The 23,243-nt window shown below is 41.6% G+C and overlaps 2 protein-coding genes across 3 annotated transcripts; one reads left to right on the top strand and one right to left on the bottom strand.

Moving 5' to 3' along the window:
* The first annotated feature begins 366 nt into the window (after positions 1 to 366).
* Positions 367 to 7,621, top strand: nrbp1 (nuclear receptor binding protein 1). 2 transcript variants are annotated; one of them, XM_047573931.1, is made up of 18 exons: positions 367 to 926; positions 1,110 to 1,371; positions 1,495 to 1,617; positions 2,259 to 2,360; positions 2,454 to 2,543; positions 2,672 to 2,712; positions 3,472 to 3,566; positions 3,688 to 3,771; positions 3,849 to 3,907; positions 4,225 to 4,323; positions 4,426 to 4,585; positions 4,735 to 4,825; positions 4,909 to 4,959; positions 5,141 to 5,276; positions 5,379 to 5,432; positions 5,539 to 5,602; positions 5,852 to 5,907; positions 6,009 to 7,621. In XM_047573931.1, the coding sequence occupies exons 2-18, from the start codon at positions 1,141 to 1,143 to the stop codon at positions 6,102 to 6,104; spliced, it is 1,632 nt and encodes a 543-aa protein (XP_047429887.1). In that variant the 5' UTR covers positions 367 to 926; positions 1,110 to 1,140; the 3' UTR covers positions 6,105 to 7,621. The 2 variants fall into 2 exon arrangements, with proteins under 2 accessions (XP_047429887.1, XP_047429888.1); XM_047573932.1 differs by having other exon boundaries at positions 369 to 926; positions 4,426 to 4,558.
* A 971-nt stretch (positions 7,622 to 8,592) lies between these two features.
* Positions 8,593 to 23,198, bottom strand: si:dkey-12h9.6 (macoilin-1). The gene is made up of 11 exons (XM_047573891.1): positions 20,590 to 23,198; positions 18,996 to 19,137; positions 18,678 to 18,804; positions 18,393 to 18,516; positions 17,245 to 17,420; positions 14,977 to 15,454; positions 14,743 to 14,901; positions 13,728 to 13,898; positions 12,870 to 12,996; positions 12,026 to 12,200; positions 8,593 to 11,423 (listed from the first exon to the last, which is right to left on the bottom strand). The coding sequence occupies exons 1-11, from the start codon at positions 20,664 to 20,666 to the stop codon at positions 11,233 to 11,235; spliced, it is 1,947 nt and encodes a 648-aa protein (XP_047429847.1). The 5' UTR covers positions 20,667 to 23,198; the 3' UTR covers positions 8,593 to 11,232.
* Positions 23,199 to 23,243: the final 45 nt, after the last annotated feature.

Here is a 23,243-nt window from a genome sequence, read left to right as displayed (position 1 = left end):
TTGTTTTGTTATGTCTTGTTATGTTATATTATGTTACATTATGCTATGTTTTGTTCTGTTTTGTTATGTTGTTATGTTTTCTTTTGTTAAGTTGTTATATCATTTTATGCTATGTCATGGTGTCATGTTTTGTTTTGTTATGTTGATGTTTGTGTTCAAGCTACTGTACACTTGAATTTCCCCCTGGGGAATCAATAAAGTATTATTCTATTCTATTCTATTCTATTCTATTCTATTCTATTCTATTCAATTCTATTCTGTTGTTAAGCTCTGGACTCTGGACTAGGGCCAAGAATGTTCAAACTCTGGTAAAGGGGGATGGGCCGCACCGTACCTGGCAACCTGCCTCTACTCTGATGTGACGGAGCTCGTAGCGCGTCTGCAAGTTGTCGCCATCATATGAAGCTAACTGTGTAGCAGCTACTAGCTCTCAGGTCTTTTTGCGGATACAAAGCCAGTGAGCCCAGCTAGCCCGTCTTTGCTCCGTGTGCCAAGCTTCCCTGGAGCTGCCGAGATGTTATTAAGCAGTGAACGCGTCTTCGCACCGTGCTTTAGTTGTGTTTATCAGATTAGCTCACATTAGCGGGGGGCTGGAGTCTTGAGGAGCAAACCAAGGGGCGGTGGGCTGGCTAGTTAGCTGGTTAGCAAGGAGGAGGAGGAGGAGGGGGGGGAAACATCGGTGCAGGTTTAAAGTGAATAAAACGCCGTAGCGTAGTCGCAAGGTAGCGTTTCGCTGCTGTTGTTAAGTTTGGCGACGTGTCGTAAATAAGAGGCTAACGCCGCGACAAAGACTCGCTGCAACGCAACCGAGAAACGAGGAGGATTTACAAGCCACAACAAAGCTACGTATCCGGCTGGGGTTGCTCTACCGAGGTGGGAGTCTGTTAAACTGGAGCCGGCTTCGTCTCATCTCACGTCGTTAACACGTACGTCTCTACAAAAAAAACATGTGATACCCGCCTGATTCTGTCATTTCGTGCTTATGCTAACTTCATTTAACGCCGCTGCCGTACGTTGACGCGCAGCTGGTTTTAAAACCTCCTCGGATGAATCGGTGTGATGGTTGGCGTGATGTTTATTTGGTGGTGGGGTGTTTGTATGTCGTGCAGCAGGCTGCTGGGCCTGACAGCCGAGAGGAGGATGTCCGAGGGTGAGAACAAGCAGGGCCCGGACCCTGTCCAGGACGGGAAGCCGGAGTCCGCTGCGCCCACGGGTCAAGGAGTGTCCTCCGTGTCTCCCCCGGTGTCCACGGTGGCGACCCAGCCTCCTCCTGCCACCGCAGCCACGGAGGATGAGGAAGAGGAGAGCGAGGATGAGTCAGAGATTTTGGAGGAAAGCCCGTGTGGACGCTGGCAGAAGCGCAGAGAAGAGGTATGGGGAGTGGGGAGGAGGGGGGACACCTGCGGAGGAGTCAGGTTTTACCTTTTAGTGAGGTGAATATAATGCCTGATGCATTGTTTTTTTTTCTTTCTCCCCCATTTCCTCCTGAATCAGGTGAATCAGCGCAACGTCCCCGGGATCGATAATGCTTACTTGGCCATGGACACAGAGGAAGGAGTTGAGGTGGTGTGGAATGAGGTCATGTTCTCGGAAAGGAAAAATTTCAAACTACAAGAGGTGGGTGCCTCAAAACATGCCGTAAGGATGCTGTCTGCAAGAGGACATCGTGCATACATGTGCTGCTGTGTGTTGTGTTTAACAGTGTGTTTGTCCAGTTTCCCCCTTTAAGCTCCTTTGCCAATTCAGACGCGCTGCTGCTGCCAGCGTCATAGACTATTTTCGGGAATTTGGAACAGAAGGAGTGTTCAGATCAGGAGAAACGAGAACAAATGGCATTTAAGAATTTTTTGCTTGCGTGCGTCTCTTGGCATCCGAGGCATTTTGTTGGATGTGCAAACCTGTTGCTTACTTTGCAAATAAACAAGAGGCGGTTTTGTAATCTGTGGGCAGAATATTACTCATTATACTCGCATATGGTTCAAATACAGGCTTTTAAATGTTTTTTATTGTAGATTCTGTCTGTGCTCTGTTCAGAGTAGAAGCCAGGGTTCCTCTTTAATCATATTCATACACAGCTGTGAAATTTTGCATTTAAATCGTGTAGTTTTTATCCAGCTACTCACTGGAAATGAGACATACTGAGTTAACTTGGCTCCAGTTGATTAACTGTTTTGTATTAAACCTGTAAATCCTTGCGAAAACATGACTGTCTTTCTATTTGTCACTAATGTGCTAAAATTTTTTCTTTCTTTTCAAAGGAAAAAGTCAAAGCGGTGTTTGACAATTTGATCCAGCTGGAGCATTTGAACATTGTGAAGTTCCACAAGTACTGGGCAGACGTCAAAGAGAACAGAGCGAGGGTACGAGACCATCCCAGAAATCCTGCTTTTCTTCAAACTCCATTAGTTTTCAAGCTTATTTGATGTTTTTTTTTTTGTTTGTTTAATCTGCAGGTTATTTTCATCACTGAATACATGTCCTCTGGAAGCCTCAAGCAGTTTTTGAAAAAGACAAAGAAAAACCACAAGACCATGAATGAAAAGGTCGGTCTTTAACTCTCCTGTAGTTACGTGGACTTCATCAGATAAGACGAGATCTTGTTCAGTCTGTTTGGTGTTGTTGTTTTTGTCAACACGGAGCTTCATTTCCTGTTGCGTTGTGTCTCTGACAGGCCTGGAAGCGCTGGTGCACACAGATCTTATCTGCTCTCAGGTTAGTCTGACGAAAAGGTTTATATCTGTAAGCTGCTCGGTGTCACAGTTTAAAATGTGGATTGTGTGAATTGTGTGAAAGGTTTCAGGTCAGCTCTTTACATGTGAGGTGATCTATTCCAATCTCATGTTTACATGTACCTCTAATTTTAATCCGAACAGCTGTTTTACTGACGTGTGACATGCGCAGATCGATGAAAACATCATGTGACTGATCAAAGATGGAGGTCTATTTTCTAATCAGCATAGTAGTTTCTTTTGATTTTACATTTTTATTATTAAAGCTGCAGCTTGATTCAGGAAGTTTGTGGAGTCATATCCACTTTTGCTATTGTGTTAGCCTTATAGCAGACGGGTTTCAAGATTTTTCCAGTGGTTTCGAACTTGTTCCTCGCTTCGGTCTATTCCGGCTCCAATTAATTTTTGATGGACCTTTTTAAACGGTTCGATATTTCTATTTTTTCTGCCGTCTGAACGTGCGATAGTGTCTATGTTAACTCCCTACTTAATTAAGGTTAAGATCCAAATAAAACAACAATAAACTGCACATTTACGTCAAGACAGAGCACGTGCAGACTGAAAGTCATTTAAACGGCGAACCAGAATGAAGTGAGGCTCCGACTGAGGTGTTGATATGGAGCATTTTCATTCGGTTTGAGCTTCTAAACAGATTGTAATTGTAATATTTCGCTCCATGTAAACACAGCTGCTGACATGATTCACAGTTTTTTTTTTTTTTTTTTATTTGGTTTGTCTCCAGCTACCTGCACTCCTGTGATCCTCCCATCATTCATGGAAACCTGACCTGTGACACCATCTTCATCCAGCACAATGGCCTCATCAAGATCGGCTCAGGTGGGCAAAGTCAATAAGATCCGGAGCGCTGTCCTCGCCCTCCTCGTCAGCCGGATACATATATATATAAATATAATGTCGATACCACAGATGGATAAAATATTTCTCTTTTCTATTCCAGTCGCTCCAGACACGATCAATAACCATGTGAAAACCTGCCGAGAAGAGCAGAAGAGCCTTCACTTCTTCGCTCCAGAATACGGAGGTAAGATCCTTCCAGAGGAAGATTTGAATTGTGCGAGTGTGTTTCTCCGACACTGATGATCGTTCGTCTGCTTTCAGCCGTTGCCAATGTCACCACAGCCGTGGATATCTATTCCTTTGGAATGTGCGCCTTAGAGGTGAGACGATATTAAATACTTGTTTGTTCTCAACATAACGACAGAGCGCAGTTTGACTCAGCACCGGCTTTGCTCAATGCTTGTTTTTGTGAAGCACTGACGGTGTGTGTATCACTGTGCTCTGAACAAAGGCCGTCGTTGATCCCAGATTCAGACGGAGCTGCTCTTTACTTTACTGGAGATTCAGTGTATTTTGGCAGCAGCAGAAGTCAGCATGTCTGTTTATGTCTCTGGCTTTTTCTAGAGAGGGAATGTCGAGATACCTTTATTATGATAAATATTAAGTCTGCAGTCTTGCATTTGCGTCGCTTCCTCAGATGGCTGTGTTGGAAATCCAGAGTAATGGAGATTCGTCTTATGTGTCCCAAGAAGCCATAAACAGTGCCATTCAGTCCCTAGAGGACCCACTGCAACGGGTGAGCGAGCACAAAGATGAAGGTTAAAGCCTGTGTGACGCATTTAGACACGAGATTCAGAACTTGATGTTTTTTGGTTTTCTTTTTTTAACTTGTTCTCAGGAATTTATCCAGAAGTGTCTGGCGGTAGACCCCAATAAACGACCCACAGCCAGGGAGCTGTTGTTTCACCAGGCCTTGTTTGAGGTGCCATTGCTCAAGCTGCTGGCTGCGCACTGCATCGTCAGCCACCAGCGTGAGTCAGAAAACACACACACTAAATGTCAGTATCGGTACAAATCCTGGAAGATTTAATAACTACGTAAATGCTTGGGTCAAATTGTCCGTTAATCATAATGTAATGGGTTTAAATTCGCTGTGTTATTGGTAAATTGTTCTTATCTGACAGAAGTTTCCTCTCTTTTACATTAGACATGATTCCTGAAAATGCTTTAGAGGAGATGACGAAGAACATGGACCCAAACCTGGTAATTGTTGAGGCCAAAGATGGAGTTCAGATGAAGTGAGTTTAATTTTTTTAGAAATCCTACTTCAATCTGACGTGTTACATGCAGTATCAGTAGCTTGGATCTTCTTTTGCTTCAGACTGTCCCAGTTTCCTGCTCTGGAGCTGGACAAGTTCCTGGAAGACGTAAGGTAAGAAACATTAACAGTTATACTACGTACTTGAACTGAGAGAATTGAAACACCTGGTTGAGACCAAAAATGAGAAATTATTGCGGAATTGTTGCTAAATATGCTAAACACAAAAGATGTATGATCAGTAAAATCTTTTTTTTTTTTTTTGTATTTTGTATTTTGCCGCTTTCTTTCTCAGGAACGGGATCTACCCTCTGACGGCGTTTGGGATACCGTGTCCACAGCAGCCTCAGCAGGAGACCGTGAAGTCGCCCATAGTTCCCCCCTCAGTCAAAACACCGACTCCCGAACCTGCAGAGCTCGAGACGAGGAAGGTAAGAACTAAAAAAAGCAGTTGGATAACGTTACTTGGGTACGCATTCAGCCTGAGAGTCCGGCGTGACGGGTATTAATGGGTTTTTCTTCGGCTCCTCCAGGTCCTTCAGATGCAGTGTAATATAGAGCCCGTCGATGAGGGCGCCAAGCATCACGTAAGTCTCAGCTCTGCCCGTCCGATGAACGGTGAAGCAATCGTTTTGTATGAGTAAGGTCTTTGTTGGACTTCTCAATGAGCTTATTTCTTCATCTCCTTTTCAGCTGACCTTGCTGTTGAAGCTCGAGGATAAACTGAACAGGCATTTGAGCTGTGATTTGTTACCAAGTAAGTGCTGTAAGTTTTGAATAATGCTTCACAACCCTCAGTTTAAACCACTTTTACACTTGGAAAGTTAGTTGTTTCGCTGCATGGTCAAGCAAAATAATCATCATAGCTCAATGAGTGTCCTGTACCTGGTAGCCTTATTAGCCTAAAATGATTCCTCTGCTGCTAATGTGCTATAATGCTACAGTAATACCGTGAGACGCTGCTCATAAAAACTTGACAGCCTTCAATTGTTGCATTTCGTTTTAGATGAGAACGTGCAGGAGCTGTCAGTGGAGCTCGTTCAGCTGGGGTTCATCAGTGAGGTAAGTGGAGTTCATCGTTACGACAACTCGTGCTATAAGCAGTGGTGTAACCACGGCTAAAAGACTTTGATTTCGCCGCGTCCTTCTCCTTTTCATTTCAGGGCGACCAGCCGCGACTCGCTTCCGTTCTCGAAGAGGCCTTCTCCAAGTTCTACAGCCGGAACGGTTCGCTCAATCCGGTGACAGTTTCCTCATAGCGGAGGACTCGGCAGGCCTTCTTTCGTCCCTCCTCGTCCTCTACAACAGGACTAGCTTTTGCTCCGAGTTACAGGAAAGCTTTGCGAGGACAGAGGAGGAAGCCTTGGTCTGATTGCAGATCCTGCAGCCTGTCCTTGTATCTTCTGGTGGGAAAAAAAAAAAAAAAAAAGCTGCCACTAAGTGGTTGTCGCTTTCAGTATCTCTTTTTTTTCCCCCCCTACGTACCACCCAGTACAGCCATCTGCTTCTCTTTTAAAAGAGGAAATCCTAGTTTAAACATAATGGAAAATACAGATGTTTTCACAGTTTGGCTCGTTTCTTCCAGGTGTGAGGTAATAAAGAAAATAAATGGTGGAGGTAAGAAAACTACAACGGATAACAGCAGTATTTTCCTTAAGTCAGTGTTAAAATTGTATTTTAAACATTTTTACTTCAATCTGTTAAATAGTTGTCTGTGTGAAAAGAGAGAGGAAAAATAAGAAAACCTGGCAGTGTGTGTGTATAATATGGTGTTGTGAGGTTACGTCTGGTTGTCTGGTCCTTTTAACTTTCTCTCGAGCAGCGACTGAGGCGACTTCTCACCTTGTATCATTTTTTTTTTTTTTTTGAGGACGAAGAAGAGGTAATGCATCAACTCTTAACGTGTACAATGTAGAAGGAATCAAACTTGCAGCACAATCTGATGAGCTATGGATAAAATATACAAAACAAAAACAACTCAACCTATTCGTGTATCTTTTCCTGGGTGTTTAACGTAAGTCACTTCCAGCACTAAGGCCGGTGTTTGAATGTAAGCTTTCTCTTGCTCCATCTTCCATGACAAAAGGGGTGTTGTCATTTGACCGTGGTCCAACTACTACAAGTAGATAATTGCAGCTCTTACAAATCAGGGTTAGGTTAGTAAAGAAAGTAAGAAAGTTGGCTTTCGGTGGTTTGGTTAGATTTTGGCATTATAGCACGTGATGGATAATCGTGAACAGGCTTGATAAGTTACAAAGTGATGCATGTGGCCACGTTGCTTCTAGTTCAGTTTTGTTTTTTTTAGAATCAGTTATTTATCTTGCTGAAAGTTTAGTTTTCTTAGGCCCCGTCAACATTTAGATTTTATGGCTCTGAAGCATTCGTTTCCTTCGTGGCTGTGCTTCTGTGGCTCTCAGACCATTCTTATCTGTTAACTGTTTGGGGATCTCTCTCTGCTAGTTTGCACAAATGTACTCTCTCTGTGTCCTGTTGGAAATGTCCTGTGGCCTCTGGCTTGTGCACACCAACAGGAGGAACGTAGGTGATTTGGAAATGGTGTCATTGAAGATTCGGTCGTCAGTCTCGTCTTCTCTGCTGTGACTACCTTGTGACAGGGTCTGTAGATAACCGCAAGATACAAGCGTGAGGACTGTCTGAGCATGCTTGTAACCATCCTGTGCACTGTATGTTGGACACTGTGCTGTTTCTGCAATGCATTTACCCTCTTTTTTTTTTCACTTCCTAAAATAAAAAGAAATACACTATCAGCACTTCATCTCTTTGTTCGGTGTTTTCTGATTCCTCACAAAGTAATTTATTTCATGACCTATAAGTTGTCTTGGAACAGAATTAACCTTCTAAATGTGTGCAGAGACAAGTCTGGAAGCACCGTAATTACAGCTGCCTCCTCCTATTTGTAAAGATACGAAGGGGGCGTGATTAGATGCAAACTTGTCCAGGTGGTGCAATTAAGGCAAAGGTAAGTCATGTTTTAAACTGAGCTAACAAAAAAAGATCTGGTAGACAGGTGGATAGCTACACAAAAAGTTAGTTTTTTGTAAGTCAGTTATGTTCAGGGGAATCAGGATTGACTATGAAAGTGATTGAAAAGCATGAATAACAAATAAAATCCTTAAGAATGGAAGGAAAAAAGGCGGGTCCACATGGTCGCGTCCTAGATCCTCCTGTCTTTTGTCACTGATAATCAGTATTCATCACTCATGTTTTAAACTGAGCTATGAAAAAAGACCTGGTGAGAAGATGGAGCGACAGGACGATAGCAACACAAAAATAAATTAAGTTTGTTTTTTGTAAGTCAGGATTGACAATGAAAGTGATTGAAAAGCATGAATAACAAATAAAATCTTTAAGAATGGAGGGAAAAAAGGGGGTTCCACATGGTATAGTACTAGGTCTTCTCGTCTTTTGTCACTTATAATCAGTATTAGTCACTTATATTATCTAAAACCTGTTCCTCAAGAGTTCTTGGACTGTTTCTGGGTCAGTACAAGAACAACATTTGGAAAAAAGAGCTTCCACCACAGAAAATCATTCTTAAACTTAAATATTTTACAAAAAATAATCTCTAGTCAATCTGTTATATGTGATTATGAGCCAAATGACAGTGACATAGTGTAATGCAAATGTCATTAAACTAAAACTAAAAAGTTTAAGACCACCTTTCTTGGTGTGAATGGAATTGTAAAAGCCTCTTAAGTGGAAATAATGTGCACACACACTCACAAATGAGACAAAATTCAATACTTTAAATCATTTATACAAAACCCATTCCTGGTGTATCAGGAGTGTGACCTCTTTCCACAGAGCGTCACTGTTTGAATTAACAATTATTCGTTCAAAATGTTAAGAAACTGTAGCCCTTGTATAAGTATATCCATGTACGTAAAGTCACAATGTGTGCTCCAATAACAGTTGAATAAAACACGTTTCATGCTGACAAACACATTGCCGTACAAAATTACAGCAGTATAATAGAAGAACAGCGAGACTAAAAAATATTTTTGATATAAAACACCCTAGAAACACGCTCTAAATAAAAAGCTACCAAAATGGCGACATCCAGTTCATGAGTGTTTCTCAGCTGCGTGAGCATTTTCAATTCTGTACATGAGAGTAAAAAAAGAAAAGAAACAAAAACTACAAAAACAGTACATAGCACTTCAATTCAAACACATTACTCTTTCACATTAAATTTTTGTTTTACTTCCCAGTTTGAAAGTAATGTATATAGGCACAGTAATTTAAATTCGTGAGCCATGTTTGGTCGTTCCTTGTTATTAACACTTCCACTGTGCCGATCACACAAAGCGGCAACCAGTCAGTTCGCTTCTTCACACGGTCTCGGGTTTTCAGAAAATTGCCAACAGCTGCTGAACATCAACACGTAGCTGTTCTTCTACTGCATCTCCCCCAACGTTATCAGGTCTACTCCCACAATAAAACACCACTTTAACTGTTTTTCAAAGTCTCCAGGACCTCATACAATAACGACGTCCTGTTAAATAGAAATATTTCAACTCTGAGTGGTCTCATTCCAAGACACATTTTGTCTTAATTTCACCACAGATAGCCTCAGCTCTCTATTTACAGGCACACACAAGAACATCTTGTTGCATACTTGCCTCAAAAATTCAAAGTATGTCACACTTTTAGAGAAATGTATTACAGAATATTGATTGAACCTCATATTTGTACTTTATCCAATAAAAATTTATTCAACTTCAGTTAATAAACACAGCTAACTAGGGCTTGGCGATAATCCAATACTATAATTTTTGATCTCTATAATCATACTGAGATGCAAACAGAGATACGATTTTAATATAAATTAACATAAAATACCAAAATCAGCTCCAGTTTGAACTGCGAAATACTTCACAGGAGAAAAAACGCACAGGTGTAAACCCAAACGAATGATGGCTGAATTCCATTTAGCTGCACGCTCGTGGCCTACGTCACTGTGACATCACAACGTTAGCTGGAGGCAAAACAGTTTGAGGCGAACACTGTTTTTGTCAACCATTAAAATGTCGTCTAGCTGTATTTTGGGGGCAAAAACCGAAAAAGCCAAAAAATTAACTTGAAGTTTTATTGCATACCAGACACTGCCAGTCGTAGACAACTTTGGTTGAACACGCTTAAAACACTGAAATTACATTAAGTTAATCATTATTTGGGGGATTCTTCTTATTACAGGTTAAAGCTAATGCTAACTGCTAGGTAACACAACATTAGCTGTATGTTTCAGGGGTGTTTAAGCGGAAGTTCCATTTACTACGTAACCCTCCACAGTGGTTACACCTACTTATTTTAATATCTTTGTAGGAGAAACTTGATAAAAAACAGACCAGACTTCGTCCCCTTCGTGTTCTTGTATGGTCAAATCATCCATCCAGTGAGTGACATTGTATAAGGTCAGTCTCAGGGAGTGAATGTATTCATATATTCTCTAAAATATTAATTTTCCTCGTCCGTTCTTGCCAAAACAGCTCATTGAAATATGCTAACTGGCGTTTACAAGCTAGAGTGTGTTAGAGATGTGTTGCCTCCGGCTAAGCCCCGCCCCTCAAAATATGTCACATTGTTTACAAACCGTGAAGGGGCTCTGTTACTATCATGGCTCACTTGATGTTATTAGTAACACCTGTGGCTTTTCCTACTGAGACAAAACCAAAAGTCTGTGGTGAAAAACACCTAGCTGATCATTTCATTCTGATGAAAGGAGTCAAAAGGACAGAAGATAATCAAAAGCAACACTTTACAGTGCTGAATTCTTTAGTCAATATTGCAGCAAGAAAGTTCTGTAAAGGTGAGTATATTCCCTATTATAGTACTTATAATGAGTGGAATAATATTGAAGGATTGGTTTTCCTTTAGTGCCAGGAATTACTGTTCACTAAATACTTGTTGGTGGCAGCTAGATGTTTCTTTAAATAATGATTTGTTGACTATTCCAACATTGGAGAAGAAATATCCACATCCAGCTCCAGATGTTCACTCCAGATAATACACAGATGATGTTGTGCTTTTGTCTGCTGACTCCTGACTGTGTGTTTAATGACACTAAAAACACCTTTACTTAAAAATGTTGTGCCTTGAACAGCTCTGCATATTAGAGACCTTATCTTGGGACTGTAACTGTCCGACCCTTGATGTGAGAGGAAAGCAGGAAGTGTGTATATAAATAAGATCAAGTTAGCACCAGCAGTGCAGTAGAAGGCATTTTGACTCGTGGAGGCTCGCTCTGGTTCCACTCGTGGCTGGAAGTAAGTGACTCTGCGTTGTGTCGTTAACCTCTGTGATAAACTCCACCCCTCGGTCTGGCGAGGAGGTTCAGAGGACGCGTCAAAGCTCAAAGACATCCTTTTATTTCTTCAGACACTGGTACATGAGCGCCCGTGGGTTCAGCATGTAGCGCTCGGTGTTGAGTAGCTTGGTGAGATACTGAGGCACCTGAGGACGGGGAGCCATGTAGGACACGCCGGGGCTGACCGCCATCACCTCTGCGATCTTCTGCTTCATCTCGCTGATCTCCCTGTCCTGCTTCATCACTTTATCTGAGAGACGGAGACAGGTTCACGTAAGGACGGGGAAGTTTTTAGTGAAAACAAGTAAGAGATGCTGTTAAACCTTCAAAAAACATCATATACCACCTGAGCTCTAATCTCTTTTCTCTCTTTGTGAAATTATTGTGCCGATTTTTTTTTATTATTTTTGTATCGACAGTCTGTTTTTTTTGTATTATCATTTCTGTTTATTTTCTCATATATTCATATCATTTGCATGTTTGGAATAAATCACTAAAATCAAATCAAATCTAAAATAATAATGAGCTTTCTAGGAAACACATGCAGAACATGTGTGTGCGTGTGTGTCATCCAAATCAGTAACCTTTAAATTAAATTTATAGTACAACTGGTTCAAAAACATCTGTCCTGAGGCAAAGAAGTGGTAAAAGAGCGGAGTCACAGTGTAAAGTGTTCAAAGGCCACATGGTGGTGCTGTTGCATCTGAATTCCCGTGAATGTCTCATCAGATATTCGTTTCTCAAAATAAATATCTAATCTAATGCTACCTTTTTTACAGCTATACCTTTAACAGACCAACAGCTCCAGACCAACAATTACAGGAGAAATGATTAAAGAAGACGAGTATAAACCTTGGGCGATTTCCAGCTGCCTGCGGGCGTCTCCCAGAGCAGAGAACAGATCCAGTTTGATGCGAGTCTCAGCGCTCAGGTTGTACTCCAGATGTTGAGCTTTCTCCTGCATGGCTGACAGAGTGGACAGCAGCATGTCTGTGTCTTTCTCCACGCAGCGGTACTTTGCCAGAGCCTGAGTACCAAGAAGAAAAAAACAAAAACAAAACAAAAAGCATTAAGAACAAATGTGCAAAAATATCCAACATTTCTTGGAGTTATTGCTTTGGTTTCCTAAGTATCTTTATCCCTTAGGTAACCAATGCACCACGGACAACACCATCTTCACACACTGATGATGAACTGGCAAGCCATTCAAAAAACACAAAAGCTGCACATTAATGTTGTGAAAGATGATTCTTTCTGTGTTAACATTAACTTTTCTGTGATCTGTTCTCAGGGGGTCTTTATAAACAGTGCAATGTTTTTATGAAAGACCTTGCTTCTGCTTGAGCATGCTTCATGGAGACTAAAATGACACCAAATACCACACGGTACAACACTGCACACACCCGATGTCACACGAAAACAACAATACTGCATACTGATGTGATGACAAAGTGCAATATGTACGACCGCAGGCCGAAATAAATCATCATCATAAAAAACACTTAATGTTTCCAGATGAGTCAGCTCTCAAATGAATCAACAACAAAAACAAGAAAACACACACAAAATCAGAAACAACGCAAACAGCAAAAACTAGCTCACAACCAAACTGAAGACAACCAAGTACTGGACCACTTCAGACTCACAAGACACTGAAAACTCACAGGTTCATTCCCAAGATAGAGTAGAAAGATACCTCAACATCACTCTCTAGATCTACCACACGACTCTCTTTCACTTGATACTCCAGCTGTAGTTGTTTGTACTCTGTCTCTAGATCTTTAACTCTTTTCCTTAACATTTGGGTTTCACAGTGTTCCTGCCTGGTGTAGGAGACGGAGAAGATTAAGGTGAGAGGGTCAGAGGGAAGGTTACGCTGGAAATGAAGACCAGTTTACACAGAAAGAAACATGACATCTGCATTCGCATTTTTTAAAATTCCAACACAATCAGATATTGACTGAAAAAGAAAGTGAATTGTTGTTTATTTGTTGTTATTTTGCTGCTTGCAGAGAGTTAAATGAGATCGTTCTCACCAATATGCAAAAGAATGACAAATAGGACCCTCGTATGGTTTAACTTTGGCATATTTTGCAATGTCCTATGACAGATTTTGCACAGTTTTTAAACTGGGGGCCTCGAGAAACTTGGACTGCCCACTGCCCGCTAGCAACATTTAATTTGTACAAAACCCCAAATCTATACTGCAGTTTCCTGGACTACTTCCTGCCTAGAGGAAGAATAAATAATTTGAAAACAGCCAAGAGCCAAGGTAGTGAGCTTTTGAGCTGCAGATCAGTGGATTTTATTAACTTTGATCAGAGCTAAGCTAGCTGCTAAGCTAAGCTAATGGGTTTCAGGCTCCAGCCACCACTTGAACGTAAAGATGTAAAAAGTGGTGTTGATTTTCTAATCTAACTCCCAGCAAGAAAGCAAACAAGCACATTTCAAACTACGTCTTCTAGCGTTTGGCCTTGCACTCACAGCGGCATTTAATAGTACTACCACTACTAACGGGGGATTTAACTTAAAAGGTCTGTCAGGTGTGGTTTACCTGTTTGTGAGACTCCTCGCTGCGCTCGCCGCCTCCTCCAGTTTCTGAGCCTGAAGCTCAGCCAGCTGCTTCTCAGCAGACAGTCTGGCCTCTGCCTCTGCTCTGGTCTTCTTCTCCAGCATCGCACTGGTCTGCTTGTCCCTCTGCTTGTTTTTACTCAGGCACAAAATCCTGAAGGGGAAGACGTTAAATACCGTAAAGAAGTGGGTTGAGAGTTGAGATGAGCGTCAGCAGGCTGCAAAAACACACACACATAAAATTCTAAATAATGTTTCCCTTCATCCTCGTAGCTGGAGAGCACCTTCCTTTAAAAACTGGGGCACGTCTTATCAAATCTGATGCTCCTGATCAAAACTGAAGCACGTTTTCAAGCCTCTGGCTGGTGGATGAGACTTTGATGTTTCAGGAGACAGCACTTTTTTATTTGTTTTAAACGTGCTAACCCATTTTCGCACATGAAAGAAATGTGGAAAGTGGAGCAACGTGTTTTTTTTTGTTTTTTTTTCTATTGCAGAAAAGCAACCTAACGTCTATCTTTGAAGAAGAGCTAATCAATCATTAGCCGTTTTTTTCTCTTAGCCTTGAATGAAACAGAAGAAGCAATTTGATTCCTGACTTTGGTTTGGCGAAGACGTGATGAAAATTTTTTACTTATGTCTGACAACAATTAACTGATTAATGAAGCAAGGAGGAAAGTAATCAGCAGAAGTAATCAACGATGAAAATAAAACATAGCTGCAAAGCGCAGATGGTGTTTTGACAGATTTACAGCACATTCCTCAGTATGAAATATGTCTGTGTGATAGTAATTGGCACTTTGCTCTAAAAGAGGATTAAAAATCTGTCCAATAGCTGTCTACCCAAAACGCTGTTTGCATGCCTAATACGTTCTGGCAGCGTCTCCGCCCGCATTCAAGCCTCATTGTTATTTATAGACTGGCGTAATGTGTAAAAAAGCCCCTCAGAAGGAGCTGGAAGACGAGCTCTCCCCCAGCGAGTTCGGAGGACCACTCACTTGCTCTGCAGCAGCATGTTGGACTGTCTGAGCAGGGACACCTCCGGTCTCAGGCTCCTCTCGCTGTTGGTCAGGTTGCAGATGTGGCTCCGTAGCTCCTGCTCACTCTGCCTACTCGTCTGCAGCTCGCTCTTCAGCCTCCTCAGCTCCTGCTCCATCCTGAGAGGTAAAGGCTTTTAGCGCAAATCTAACAACCGCGCGCTGAAACGAGAACACCGATTAATGTCGACTTACTTATTTATCTGCTCTGCGTGGTAATTCTGAGCCGCTGTGGAGTTCTTGTCTGCTGCATCCCTGTTGGGGCTGATTGTTTTTGAGCTGGATCTCTGCTTCTTCTCGGTTCTCCCTGCGGGCGGAGAGGGCGTGTTCGTGCTGGCCCTGCGGGCTTTCGGCGAGGAGCTCTTAGCCGCCCGCGCGGCCTTGCCTCCGTGCTCCTCTTGAGGTAGGTTTTCGGGGGCTGTAGATGACTCTGGTCCCGCCGCCCCGCCGTGAGGCAGATCTTTGGACTCGACCGCACCGGGCTTGGATGACGACGACGACGACGGCCGTCTGCTCGACTCGGCAGACTTCGCCTCCTGCGACCCTTTCTCCGCCGCTCTCGCCTCGCTGCGGATCTGGAGGCAGTCCACGGTGTGCGCCTCATCCTGGGCCACCACGGCGCCGTTCTGACACTGATACTGACTTGACTCTGGCTTGACCTTCCATTTAGAGCCTAAAAGAAGAGACAGGAAAATTTTGTAGCTCGTCCATCAACATATCCTTCTTGAAAGAACATCTGGTTTGGGTTTTTTTGTCTTCTATTAGTAACTTAGCAACAAAATAATCCCTTAAAATGTTTGATACAGTGCCACCTGGATCTGAGGGCGTGGCTCAGATCAACCCCGTCCTGTAACCATGGAACCAGCCAGTAAGGCAGTAATAAATAAGTGCAATAAGTCTGGTCACTTTCCTATCTTGGTCACTAATGAATGGATACTCAGGAATCACTAAAATTGTCCATTTTTTCATCCTCCCACAATATTTTCAACATTTTCTTCTATGTATTTTTTTTCTCATGTTTTTATGAACATCAACCTGCCTTAGGGACAACAGATGGAGATTAGCCTCAGCTACCATCTGGAATATTTACCTTATTTATAATGTCCCTAATTTAAATTAAAAAAAAGAAAAGATGTGAGTATGTGAGTGACCCAAAGCCTGGTCCAGGTAGAAAGTCACTCTGATCGCTAATATGATCCCCCAAATATTTTCAAGTGAAACAAGCGGAACATGAACGGACGGAGTTAGCTCTTCTGACAACTCTGCCACCTTTCCATCTGGGTTCACCCGACGCTTCCAAGCCTCCGGCTCGCTTTGGTGAGTTTGGTGGCAGGAACCAAAGTCATGTGGACGGTGTTTCCCCGCAGCAACTCTCGTGTTTGCCTCACGTCAATCAACCGGCTGTCGCCTTGTCCATCATTGCTACAACTCGCTGAGTTTCATTAACATCCACTGGTCCCTGTAAGCAGCACAGACCTTCTCTGGTGTTTAATGTCCACTGATTTTACACATGAATGCCGGTTAAAGTCACAACATTTTGGAGTCTGCTGCTTAGATTTTGACGTGAACTTTTGTTTGCTATGCATTTTTAAATCCTCCATTTCTCTTTATTTGGGTTTAGTAGGACCTAGGAACTATAAAAACCAAGCATCATCTTTGAACAGGAAGTAGTTTTTGTAAAAACTTTTGTTTTGTTACATGATCGTCTGTAGAATGAATCCACTGAAATGTTTTTACACCAACTAGTATCTAGTAAAGAGGATAAAACCACAAATGAGGGAGGACGCAGGGTCTGAGAAAGTTAAACTGTGTTAAACCAGAGTATTAATATGAGCAAATGTCGGCCTTATCGTGTCTGTAGCTGGTTCAGATTGTGCTTTATCTCAGTATCGTGTTTTTTTTGCAGCAGCCTTAGTTCTGTTATCATCTTTTATGTGTACAAATCAAATTAAGGAGCATGTTTGGTGTAAGGCCACTCTCATTCAACAAATCTGCCTCTCAGTGTCTAATTAACACGAGTGAAGCACCAAATCTAATAGATTTCTGTGGATTTCTATTTTAAAATGTGCAGTACATCTTGTTTTTTTTTCTTCGTTGTTGTTGTAGATTTCAGTTCTTCCTACACTTAGTACACAAGAGCTTTTAAAACTAGTCCCTGGCAATTAACACGCAAACCTGGTCCATTTCCATCTGCAGTCCTTTGTTGCCTCTATTTCACGTTGTCGCAGCCCAAAAGAAATGTTGTTCAAACCATCTCATATTTGTACTGAGAGGTTGGCACGAGACGAGATCAGAAACAATGAGGTTGCCACCCACAGATACTGGAACCTCTAATCTCCGAAGTCAGCCGAGAAACATGAACGGCTGCAACCAAAATAAAAAATAAAAATCCCGCCGGGTTGCGAGAGCGGTGGCTGAAGTGAAAGCGCGAATGAAAGGATGGTGCAGGTGCGCCCGGCTTACCGCTGCCATCTGTGCCAGTCTTGGGGTAAACCTGCAGGCCTGGGGGGAGCGAGTGCTGAAGGAGGTGCATGTGGAAGTCGTTCTCGCTCTGCACGGCTTTCTGGATGCGCAGCTTGAAGATGTTGGTGAAGTAGCAGGTGGCGTCAAACCCCAGATAAACAACTGGATATCCGATACTGAAAGTGAACACAGGAGGATTATATATTCCCTATTAATAAGATAATTACACAGCTTGGTTAATCACTAAAAACCTAATCTGACATTAATTAATTATTGACATTAATGATTCATTTTCCATCTAGCGCCTCACACTTGGCTCTAATAGACCCCTTGATGGTTTGTAAACAATGTGATGTTTTTTTAGGGGCGGGGCTTAACTGGATGCAAGACATCTCAAACGCCGTTAGCATATTTCCGTGGACTGTTTTGGCACGAATGGAAAACGCATATTTTAGAGAATATACTAGAGTGAGTGTATCACTCTGAGACCGTGAGTCTTACCGACCCCTACACTCTCACTCACTGGATGGACAATTTGACCAAAGGAGGACACAAAGAGGTGTCGAAGTCTGGTCTGTCTTTGTGAAGTGAATCCTCTCCAACAAAAATATTACAAGAAGTAATTGGAACCACTGTGGAGGGTAACGTAGTGAATGCAACTTCTGCGTGGATGCCCCTAAAACACGCAGCTAACGCTGTGTAACCTAGCTGTTAGCATTAGCATTAACATGTAACAAGAATCCTGAATGAGGATTAACTTGAGATAATTTCAGCCACAATTTATTATACCCATAATTCTATCCAGGCTGAAACTGATGATGCATTACATTTTAATCTGGCCTGATAAAAACTGTGTTGTTAATTGTGTCACTTTCCTTTCTTTTAATCGCCAAAGCCAAACCAAAGTTGTCTACGACTGTCATGGTTAACAGTGACAGTGTTCACCTCAAGCTTCCCATGTTTTGCCTCCAGCTAACGTCCTGACGTCACAGTGACGTGGGCCATGAAGGGGTCTATAAGATGCATTTTATAGATTTAATTTATGATGCAGACAAAGTGTAGGTAAAATAAATGAGTTAACAACATAAATCCCTTTTAAGAATGCTCCAACTTCTTCTTTAAGGTTTATTTGTGCCAAATCAACACACCAGTGCGCAGCAAAAAGATGAGACAGGTTGGCATGGGAGGTTTTAAGGTCTTTGAGTCGAAGCGAAGCCTCTGTGTACACCAGCAGAATCCACAGGGACACCGTGGATATACAGATGCCCTTCTCTGAGGAGAAATATTAAAATAATTAGGCGGGAAAAATACAGTCACAGCTTGTTTCTTCAAATTCTGTGCAGGTCACGAGAAAGGCAGTGTATATTCAATATAAAGAATAGTCGTTATTTTTGTTATAAATGTAATGTCTAATAAATAATCAACACACTCACCTGTGTGCCATATGTAATTGAATAATACATAGGTGCTCGCCACAAAGAACAGCCAGTGCAAAGGAACAAAAATTAAACAAAAGATGTCCAGAGTGAAGGCAGCACAAACAAAAACGACACAAATAACCTGAAAATGACAAAAAAAAAAGAAAAGAAAAAGCAAAGTGATTTCAGTTAGATGCATTGAATTCAGTCGTCTATAGCACGAGAAAAGCAGCAGTCGCTCGCTGTGTGTTAAAAATGTCAGCAGACAGCGGCTGGATTATGAACATCGGGGGCACTGCACGGAATATGAAATCACACAGCGGGGGTCCTCACCAGCCCGTGGCAGTGGAAAGTGGTGTACACACTCCCGAAGAAGAGCCAGCACGGCCACAGATACTCCAGTCTGAACTCGAGGATGAAATCTGCCAGCAGCACCAGCGTCCACATCACCATAAACTTCAGGAAGGTGTACGCACTGCAAAGAGACGCAGAAGATGTGAACAATAGAACAACAGAATAATTATATATAAAATGAGTCAGAATAATGTGCGTTCTTCCCACTCTTCCTCTGGTAAATAAACACAATTCAGACGCAGCTAGGTCTCTTTAAATACAAACACAACCCAGCACAAGAGTGGAAATTGAGTACGCGGAGCTGAACCTATAATTGAGCAGCTGCGTCTTAAAAATACTGTCCCCCCCCTTTCAAGTCGAGGCGCCGAAGAACAATGACTGTTCCCTCATTCATTTTATTAGGCGACCACAAGCCAAACAGGAGCTGTGGTTTCCTCCTTTGTTCCGCTCATCCATAGGCTGCTATCACATCGCCCCTTCTTTGTTTGGTAACCATGGCAATATTTCATCTGGAGGAGAGAGGGGGGGGCGGGAGGGAGGGCGCACCGCAGCATCATCTGAAGGCAAGTTCAAATCTGCCCTTTAATTTTGCCAATAAAGACGATACAGTTAATTTCACGTGGATTTACTACTGTGCAAGATATTTACCAGTTAATCTCTATTTATAAATACAATGTCATAAATGTTATGTTTGGAGAATGAAAATTCCTTGTAATATAGCTCACGTACACAAATTAATTCACAACAATAAAAGGCTATATTTCACATCAAATAGTGAGGACGGACAAGAAATTAGGCTAAAGACTTTATTTTAATTATTCCTGCTGTATGGCAACACAACAAAAATAAAAAATTATCCTTTAATAGCAAGTGAAGACATAAAGGGATCAAAACAACATTATAAATAAAATAAAATTCTTTATGCAAATTAAAAATTTCTAAAGTGTAATTTAGCAGGTATTTCTCTTAAAAAAAGGCAGACATGCAAATATTGCACATTTTGCTATTTTTTAATATTTTTGTAAGACTATTTGGCTCTAGTGAGAAGATGCACAATCAAAACAAGTGGTTTCTTTATTCTCTGCTGGTCTTTTCTTGTCTGGACTCCGTCTGGACGCTTTAAAATCTGATTTTAAGCGTAAAATAAGATGATTTTAATGCGCCCGAATGGAAAATAAACGCAGCTTTTTAGATATTTCCTGGTCAACTTTCGTGTTTTTTTATTATACATGTAATTAGTGTGGAGGAGGCAGTGCAAATGCAGACGGAAGGAGACTGGAGGGAAAGCAGGCCGACGTCAACTTGCACAGATTTCTGTTTTTTCCATCTGTAAACAAACGCAGGCTGAAGTAACTCGGCTCCGCGTCAATGCGCCTCCTTTATTTAGCCCTCGCAATAAAAAGCTGCGGAGGGGTTTTATTTTAAAAATGCGAGGCAAGGGGTGAGGTGATGGGATGAGACGCAGACAGGTGAGCAGGATGACGACGGCTGAAATTCACACAAAGACGGAGACGGGCACCACAACAAAAGCAGCCGCCAGGGCGACGCGGCTCCCGGCTCTGTCGGTAGCTACCTCTCGGACAGACGCTCCGTGATTTTCAGCTTCTTCATCTTCCGTAGCCTGCTCGCGTCCACATAGCGCTTCTTCATCTTATGGCTTCTGCTCCCTCCGTCCTGTTTGTTTTGACGCGGCGAAGAGGGGGGAGAAAAAAAAGAGCGGAGACGAGAGTAAAACAAACCCAGCTCAGCTCCCTCCTTGTGGACGAGGACGCTCACTTCAACCTGAGAGAAGAAGAAGAAGAAGAGGAGGATGAGGATGAGGATGCTGATGATGACGATGATGGTGTCTGCGAGGCTCTGCGCGTGCTCAGTGGAGGTTGTACCTACAAGTGTTTATCGCAGGAGGGGAGCAGATCAACACAGTGTACACACGGGTTGTGTTAATGAATGACAGGCAAACACTAGACACAGAAAATATAGAAATATGCAGATCATTTGAAAAAATGCATTCACTTAAAACTGCACCGGTTTACATCATTAGGTGAAAACTAATTTGATATAACAGTCCTGCACCCCTTCATGACTCTTATGCCGTTCAGTTTATGTCAATGAATGCTATTTATGATAATTTAACTGCATCATTCAAAAAGACAAACGAGCAAAGGCAGCTGGACCTGTTGTGCTTCATTTTAAATGACAAACGTGCAAGATATTTAACAACCATTCTCATATAGATGCCGTTATTAAATCTGCAAGAATGAAAGGCATTCAAACAGCTTCTCAAATGCCTCCAGCAAGTGTTCAATCGTACAAATGGTGTTTCATTTATACAGCTGACTACTCAAATTAATTCAGAGCCATAATTAATTCACCCAAATCAAAAGGCCATTTAACAATAAAGAGTGTGGAGGGATGAAAAATTAAACAATCCTCAAGCAAGTTCATATTTACCATATAATATTAAATACAAGAGTTTTTTTTCTAGATTAAAACTACGTCTATATTATAAATATCTATTAATTATGGTCATTTACTTAAGAGACACTTTGTTACGTGGAGAAAGAATAGATAGATAACTGAGTAGATAAGAATAGATAACTGAGAATCTATGAGTGATCACTTAAGTGTTTCTGTTATTTAGTCAAACCCACTGGCTAGTAAACACAGTACAATTAAGTAGTGTGGAAGTGAAGGGGAGTTAAATTATGAGGACACACGGATTAAGGTTAAAGTTTGTTGGTTCTAAGCTTAGACAGGGAGTTCCTGACGAACTTGGCTGAGAAGGGAAAGGGTGCTACATTATGGATACTGTGTCATAACCTTACAATGCACACACAATAGAGATGGTTATCTCTAAAGGGGAAGTCGCTAACCTTCGCCCGTTAATGCACATAGCATGAACTGGGTAAAACATGTGAAAGAGGCGGTAACCTCTAACAAAGATGGTAATCTTCGTACGCGGATCTGTGGTTTAATAGGCCTGAACATGAGTGATATTACAGATAAATAGTCAGCTGTGTGTATGTATATCGACTTGAGAGAAAAGATATTTGTGAATTATTGTTTGTTTGTGTGTTTGTTTCTTTTAGGAGTTGAGTAGAGGGACATGAGCGTCATTAGGAGAGTTCCTAGTGCACTATTAGCACATGAGATCTCACAAAACAAAATAAACAAAACTAAGTAGATGAAAAATTAATTTAACAATTATTAATTACATATACTTTTTTGCCTTGCGGTAAATGGGTTAGTTATGGGCGTGAGAGAAATAGCATAGGAGGCTGGGATTTCCTCAGCATGGTAGTTTCTATAATGCCTCACACTAGAAACTTGAGGGAAAAAATGGCAAAAAGGTTTGAGGAGAAAATTTTAAAAAAGATGGATAAAAATGGACAAAGCATTTCGAAACTTTAAAGTTCAAAGGAGTCATATAGATAGATGAGGTGCTGCAGTGGTCTCCTTTTGTAATTACGATATATTCTAATACTTTAAACCTTTCCGGTTTAAGTGAAAATAAGCATTAGCGTAGGAGCATTGGCAGTAGCATTAGCATCTCTTTCAGGATGCAAACACTGCTTTTTCATTTCATCACAGTGATTCTTTAAAGTGTAAAACAACATTTCAGTCTTGTACGTGAGGTGGAAATCACATTTTGTATTATACCTTTTTTTTCCCCCAATTGCATATTAATTATATACAAACCTCAAGATTATTTACCAATATATATTTTGAGGTTCTATCTCTGCGAGGATCTGATCAACTGTGGTTCACAGAAGGCCAATCTTATCGGTGCTCTGTATCTTAGTTTAACTTTTTAATGATTTAGATTACATGTTATCAAGGTTTAATTTAGTTTAATTTAGATACCGTGCTTTGTTTGGGTTTCCACGTCCTCTCCTCTTCGTGACCCTTTCAAAGAAGGATAATACTGTATTGCTTTCTTGGCCACTTTATTATGTACACCGGTGCAATCTAACATAACACATTCTGCCTTCAAGACTACAGTGTGGTTTTGCACTTTGAAAAAGTTTAAACTATATTTATGGCTGTGATCATAGCCCGTAGTGGCACTCTACTACTACTTAACACCTCTTAATATAGTTAATCTCATACTAATAGTGTGAGATACTAATATATAACCACAGGGGACTGTCCTATCTCCTTCTCTGTTCACTCTTTAAACCTCAGATTTCCGATTCAGCTCTGGGTCCTGCCACCTGCAGAAGTTCT

This window comes from Mugil cephalus, chromosome 21 (assembly GCF_022458985.1).
Source record: "Mugil cephalus isolate CIBA_MC_2020 chromosome 21, CIBA_Mcephalus_1.1, whole genome shotgun sequence".
NCBI lineage: Eukaryota > Metazoa > Chordata > Actinopteri > Mugiliformes > Mugilidae > Mugil > Mugil cephalus.
The sequence above is the reverse complement of the archived record's forward strand: the minus strand, read 5'-3'. Positions and strand labels throughout refer to the sequence as shown.

Coding starts and splice junctions, on each gene's coding strand:
- nrbp1 (XM_047573931.1), top strand. CDS start 1,141: ATGTCCGAGGGTGAGAACAAGCAGGGCCCGGACCCTGTCCAGGACGGG. Junction 1,618..2,258: donor AAAATTTCAAACTACAAGAG/GTGGGTGCCTCA, acceptor TTCTTTTCAAAG/GAAAAAGTCAAAGCGGTGTT. Junction 5,908..6,008: donor AGCTGGGGTTCATCAGTGAG/GTAAGTGGAGTT, acceptor TTTTCATTTCAG/GGCGACCAGCCGCGACTCGC.
- si:dkey-12h9.6 (XM_047573891.1), bottom strand. CDS start 20,666: ATGAAGAAGCGCTATGTGGACGCGAGCAGGCTACGGAAGATGAAGAAG. Junction 14,902..14,976: donor CACGCAGAGCAGATAAATAA/GTAAGTCGACAT, acceptor TTTACCTCTCAG/GATGGAGCAGGAGCTGAGGA. Junction 12,201..12,869: donor ATCTAGAGAGTGATGTTGAG/GTATCTTTCTAC, acceptor CTTGGTACTCAG/GCTCTGGCAAAGTACCGCTG.